We start from the raw sequence: 5,000 nt of genomic DNA, 5'->3' as shown, positions 1-5,000 counted from the left end.
TCTGTGCTGAGTGTGTGTTCTGCGCTGAGTGTGTGTTCTGTGCTGAGTGTGTTTTCCGTGCTGAGTGTGTGTTCCGTGCTGAGTGTGTGTTCCGTGCTGAGTGTGTGTTCCGTGTTGAGTGTGTGTTCCGTGCTGAGTGTGTGTTCTGTGCTGAGTGTGTGATATAGGAGGTGTGTCTCACCTGCAGCAGGTAAACCTCCTCTCGGCTGCTGTTCCAGATCTCAAATCTCTTCACATCTCCTTTAATGTTCTCCGTTATTCCCACAGCACTCATCTGCACAGAGACTTCGTCATATCACTCAATTTATGTTTCTCAACCTGGCAACCCTCTAAAGCACCGCCGCAACCCCCCCCCCCCCCCCACACACACACACACACACACACACCACACACACACACATGCCACACTGCCCCCTCAGCTCTCACAGCAGTGGGGGAGGGGGAGGATTGAAGCAATGGAGAGCATAGGGGGGGACTGAAGTGGAGGAGAGCATGGGGGGACTGAAGCAGAGGAGAGCAGGGGGAGGACTGAAGCAGTGGAGAGCAGGGGGAGGATTGAAGCGGTGGAGAGTAGTGGAGAGGACTGAAGCGGAGGAGAGCAGGGGGAGGACTGAAGTGGAGGAGAGCAGGGGGAAGATTGAAGTGGTGGAGAGCAGGGGGAGGATTGAAGCGGTGGAGAGCAGTGGAGAGGACTGAAGCAGAGGAGAGCAGGGGGAGGACTGAAGCAGAAGAGAGCAGGGGGGGACTGAAGTGGTGTAGAGCAAGGGGAGGACTGAAGCAGAGGAGAGCAGGAGGGGGACTGAAGTGAAGGAGAGCAGGGGGAGGACTGAAGCGGAGGAGAGCAGGGGGAGGATTGAAGCGGTGGAGAACAGGGGGAGGACTGAAGCAGAGGAGAGCAGGGGGAGGACTGAAGCAGAGGAGAACAGGGGGAGGACTGAAGTGGAGGAGAGCATGGGGGGACTGAAGCAGACGAGAGCAGGGGGAGGACTGAAGCAGAGGAGAGCAGGGGGAGGACTGAAGCAGAGGAGAACAGGGGGAGGACTGAAGTGGAGGAGAGCATGGGGGGACTGAAGCAGACGAGAGCAGGGGGAGGACTGAAGCAGAGGAGAGCAGGGGGAGGACTGAAGCAGAGGAGAGCAGGGGGAGGACTGAAGCAGAGGAGACCAGGGGGAGGATTGAAGCGGTGGAGAGCAGGGGGAGGACTGAAGCAGAGGAGAGCAGGAGGAGGACTGAAGCAGTGGAGAACAGGGGGAGGACTGAAGTGGAGGAGAGCATGGGGGGACTGAAGCAGACGAGAGCAGGGGGAGGACTGAAGCAGAGGAGAGCAGGGGGAGGACTGAAGCAGAGGAGACCAGGGGGAGGATTGAAGCGGTGGAGAGCAGGGGGAGGACTGAAGCAGAGGAGAGCAGGAGGAGGATTGAAGCCGTGGAGAACATGGGGAGGACTGAAGCAGTGGAGAACAGGGGGAGGACTGAAGCGGAGGAGAGCAGGGGGAGGATTGAAGCGGTGGAGAGCAGGGGGAGGACTGAAGCAGTGGAAAGCAGGGGGGGGATTGAAGCGGTGGAGAGCAGTGGAGAGGACTGAAGCAGAGGAGAGCAGGGGGAGGACTGAAGCAGTGGAGAACAGGGGGAGGACTGAAGTGGAGGAGAGCATGGGGGGACTGAAGCAGACGAGAGCAGGGGGAGGACTGAAGCAGTGGAGAGCAGGGGGAGGACTGAAGCAGTGGAAAGCAGGGGGGGGATTGAAGCGGTGGAGAGCAGTGGAGAGGACTGAAGCGGAGGAGAGCAGGGGGGGACTGAATCAGAGGAGAGCAGGGGGAAGACTGAAGCGGAGGAGAGCAGGGGGAGGATTGAAGCTGAGGAGAGCAGGGGAGGATTGAAGTGGTGGAGAGCAGTGGAGAGGACTGAAGTGGAGGAGAGCAGGGGGAGGACTGAAGCGGAGAGGAGCAGAGGGAGGAATGAAGCGGTGGAGAGCAGGGGGAGGACTGAAGCAGAGGAGAGAAGGAGGGGGACTGAAGCGAAGGAGAGCAGGGGGAGGACTGAAGCGGTGGAGAGCAGGGGGAGGATTGAAGCGGTGGAGAGCAGGGAGAGGACTGAAGTGGAGGAGAGCATGGGGGGACTGAAGCAGTGGAGAGCAGGGGGAGGACTGAAGCAGTGGAAAGCAGGGGGGGGATTGAAGCGGTGGAGAGCAGTGGAGAGGACTGAAGCAGAGGAGAGCAGGGGGAGGACTAAAGCGGTGGAGAGCAGTGGAGAGGACTGAAGCAGAGGAGAGCAGGGTGAGGACTGAAGCAGAGGAGAGCAGGGGGAGGTTTGAAGCGGTGGAGAGCAGTGGAGAGGACTGAAGCAGAGGAGAGCAGGGGGAGGACTGAAGCGGTGGAGAGCAGTGGAGAGGACTGAAGCGAAGGAGAGCAGGGGGGGACTGAATCAGAGGAGAGCAGGGGGAGGACTGAAGCGGAGGAGAGCAGGGGGAGGATTGAAGCTGAGGAGAGCGGGGGAGGACTGAAGCAGAGGAGAGCAGGGGGAGGACTGAAGCGAAGGAGAGCAGGGGGAGGACTGAAGCAGAGGAGAGCAGGGGGAGGACTGAAGCAGAGGAGAGCAGGAGGGGGACTGAAGCGGTGGAGAGCAGTGGAGAGGACTGAAGCAGAGGAGAGCAGGGTGAGGACTGAAGCAGAGGAGAGCAGGGGGAGGTTTGAAGCGGTGGAGAGCAGTGGAGAGGACTGAAGCAGAGGAGAGCAGGGGGAGGACTGAAGCGGTGGAGAGCAGTGGAGAGGACTGAAGCGAAGGAGAGCAGGGGGGGACTGAATCAGAGGAGAGCAGGGGGAGGACTGAAGCGGAGGAGAGCAGGGGGAGGATTGAAGCTGAGGAGAGCGGGGGAGGACTGAAGCAGAGGAGAGCAGGGGGAGGACTGAAGCGAAGGAGAGCAGGGGGAGGACTGAAGCAGAGGAGAGCAGGGGGAGGACTGAAGCAGAGGAGAGCAGGAGGGGGACTGAAGTGAAGGAAAGCAGGGGGAGGACTGAAGCGGTGGAGAGCAGGGGGAGGATTGAAGCGGTGGAGAACAGGGGGAGGACTGAAGCAGTGGAGAACAGGGGGAGGACTGAAGTGGAGGAGAGCATGGGGGGACTGAAGCAGACGAGAGCAGGGGGAGGACTGAAGCTGTGGAGAGCAGGGGGAGGATTGAAGTGATAGAGAGCAGTGGAGAGGACTGAAGCGGAGGAGAGCAGGGGGGGACTGAATCGGAGGAGAGCAGGGGGGGACTGAATCGGAGGAGAGCAGGGGAAGGACCGAAGCGGAGGAGAGCAGGGGAAGGACTGAAGCGGAGGAGAGCAGGGGAAGGATTGAAGCGGTGGAGAGCAGTGGAGAGGACTGAAGCAGAGGAGAGCAGGGGAAGGACCGAAGCAGAGGAGAGCAGGGGAAGGACTGAAGCAGAGGAGAGCAGGGGGAGGACTGAAGCAGAGGAGAGCAGGAGGGGGACTGAAGTGAAGGAAAGCAGGGGGAGGACTGAAGCGGTGGAGAGCAGGGGGAGGATTGAAGCGGTGGAGAACAGGGGGAGGACTGAAGCAGTGGAGAACAGGGGGAGGACTGAAGTGGAGGAGAGCATGGGGGGACTGAAGCAGACGAGAGCAGGGGGAGGACTGAAGCTGTGGAGAGCAGGGGGAGGATTGAAGTGATAGAGAGCAGTGGAGAGGACTGAAGCGGAGGAGAGCAGGGGGGGACTGAATCGGAGGAGAGCAGGGGAAGGACCGAAGCGGAGGAGAGCAGGGGAAGGACTGAAGCGGAGGAGAGCAGGGGAAGGATTGAAGCGGTGGAGAGCAGTGGAGAGGACTGAAGCAGAGGAGAGCAGGGGAAGGACCGAAGCGGAGGAGAGCAGGGGAAGGACTGAAGCGGAGGAGAGCAGGGGAAGGATTGAAGCGGTGGAGAGCAGTGGAGAGGACTGAAGCAGAGGAGAGCAGGGGGAGGACTGAAGCGGTGGAGAGCAGTGGAGAGGACTGAAGCAGAGGAGAGCAGGGTGAGGACTGAAGCAGAGGAGAGCAGGGGGAGGTTTGAAGCGGTGGAGAGCAGTGGAGAGGACTGAAGCAGAGGAGAGCAGGGGGAGGACTGAAGCGGTGGAGAGCAGTGGAGAGGACTGAAGCGAAGGAGAGCAGGGGGGGACTGAATCAGAGGAGAGCAGGGGGAGGACTGAAGCGGAGGAGAGCAGGGGGAGGATTGAAGCTGAGGAGAGCGGGGGAGGACTGAAGCAGAGGAGAGCAGGGGGAGGACTGAAGCAGAGGAGAGCAGGGGGAGGACTGAAGCAGAGGAGAGCAGGAGGGGGACTGAAGTGAAGGAGAGCAGGGGGAGGACTGAAGCGGTGGAGAGCAGGGGGAGGATTGAAGCGGTGGAGAACAGGGGGAGGACTGAAGCAGTGGAGAACAGGGGGAGGACTGAAGTGGAGGAGAGCATGGGGGGACTGAAGCAGACGAGAGCAGGGGGAGGACTGAAGCTGTGGAGAGCAGGGGGAGGATTGAAGTGATAGAGAGCAGTGGAGAGGACTGAAGCGGAGGAGAGCAGGGGGGGACTGAATCGGAGGAGAGCAGGGGGGGACTGAATCGGAGGAGAGCAGGGGAAGGACCGAAGCGGAGGAGAGCAGGGGAAGGACTGAAGCGGAGGAGAGCAGGGGAAGGATTGAAGCGGTGGAGAGCAGTGGAGAGGACTGAAGCAGAGGAGAGCAGGGGAAGGACCGAAGCGGAGGAGAGCAGGGGAAGGACTGAAGCGGAGGAGAGCAGGGGAAGGATTGAAGCGGTGGAGAGCAGTGGAGAGGACTGAAGCAGAGGAGAGCAGGGGGAGGACTGAAGCAGAGGAGAGCAGGGGGAGGACTGAAGCGGTGGAGAGCAGTGGAGAGGACTGAAGCAGAGGAGAGCAGGGTGAGGACTGAAGCAGAGGAGAGCAGGGGGAGGTTTGAAGCGGTGGAGAGCAGTGGAGAGGACTGAAGCAGAGGAGAGCAGGGGGAGGACTGAAGCGGAGGAG

The 5,000-nt window shown here is 60.7% G+C and overlaps 1 protein-coding gene across 1 annotated transcript in view; it reads right to left on the bottom strand.

Moving 5' to 3' along the window:
* Window positions 1-5,000, bottom strand: part of LOC136674497 (proto-oncogene DBL) — a 37,071-nt gene that overhangs the window by 16,976 nt on the left and 15,095 nt on the right. Inside the window, exon 20 of the mRNA XM_066650500.1 lies at window positions 182-274. Within this exon, the coding sequence (XP_066506597.1) occupies window positions 182-274 (93 nt within the window). The remainder of the gene's footprint in view (window positions 1-181; window positions 275-5,000) is intronic.

This window comes from Hoplias malabaricus, chromosome 18 (genome assembly GCF_029633855.1).
Source record: "Hoplias malabaricus isolate fHopMal1 chromosome 18, fHopMal1.hap1, whole genome shotgun sequence".
Taxonomy (NCBI): Eukaryota; Metazoa; Chordata; class Actinopteri; order Characiformes; family Erythrinidae; genus Hoplias; species Hoplias malabaricus.
This window is presented reverse-complemented; position numbering and strand designations above follow the sequence as displayed.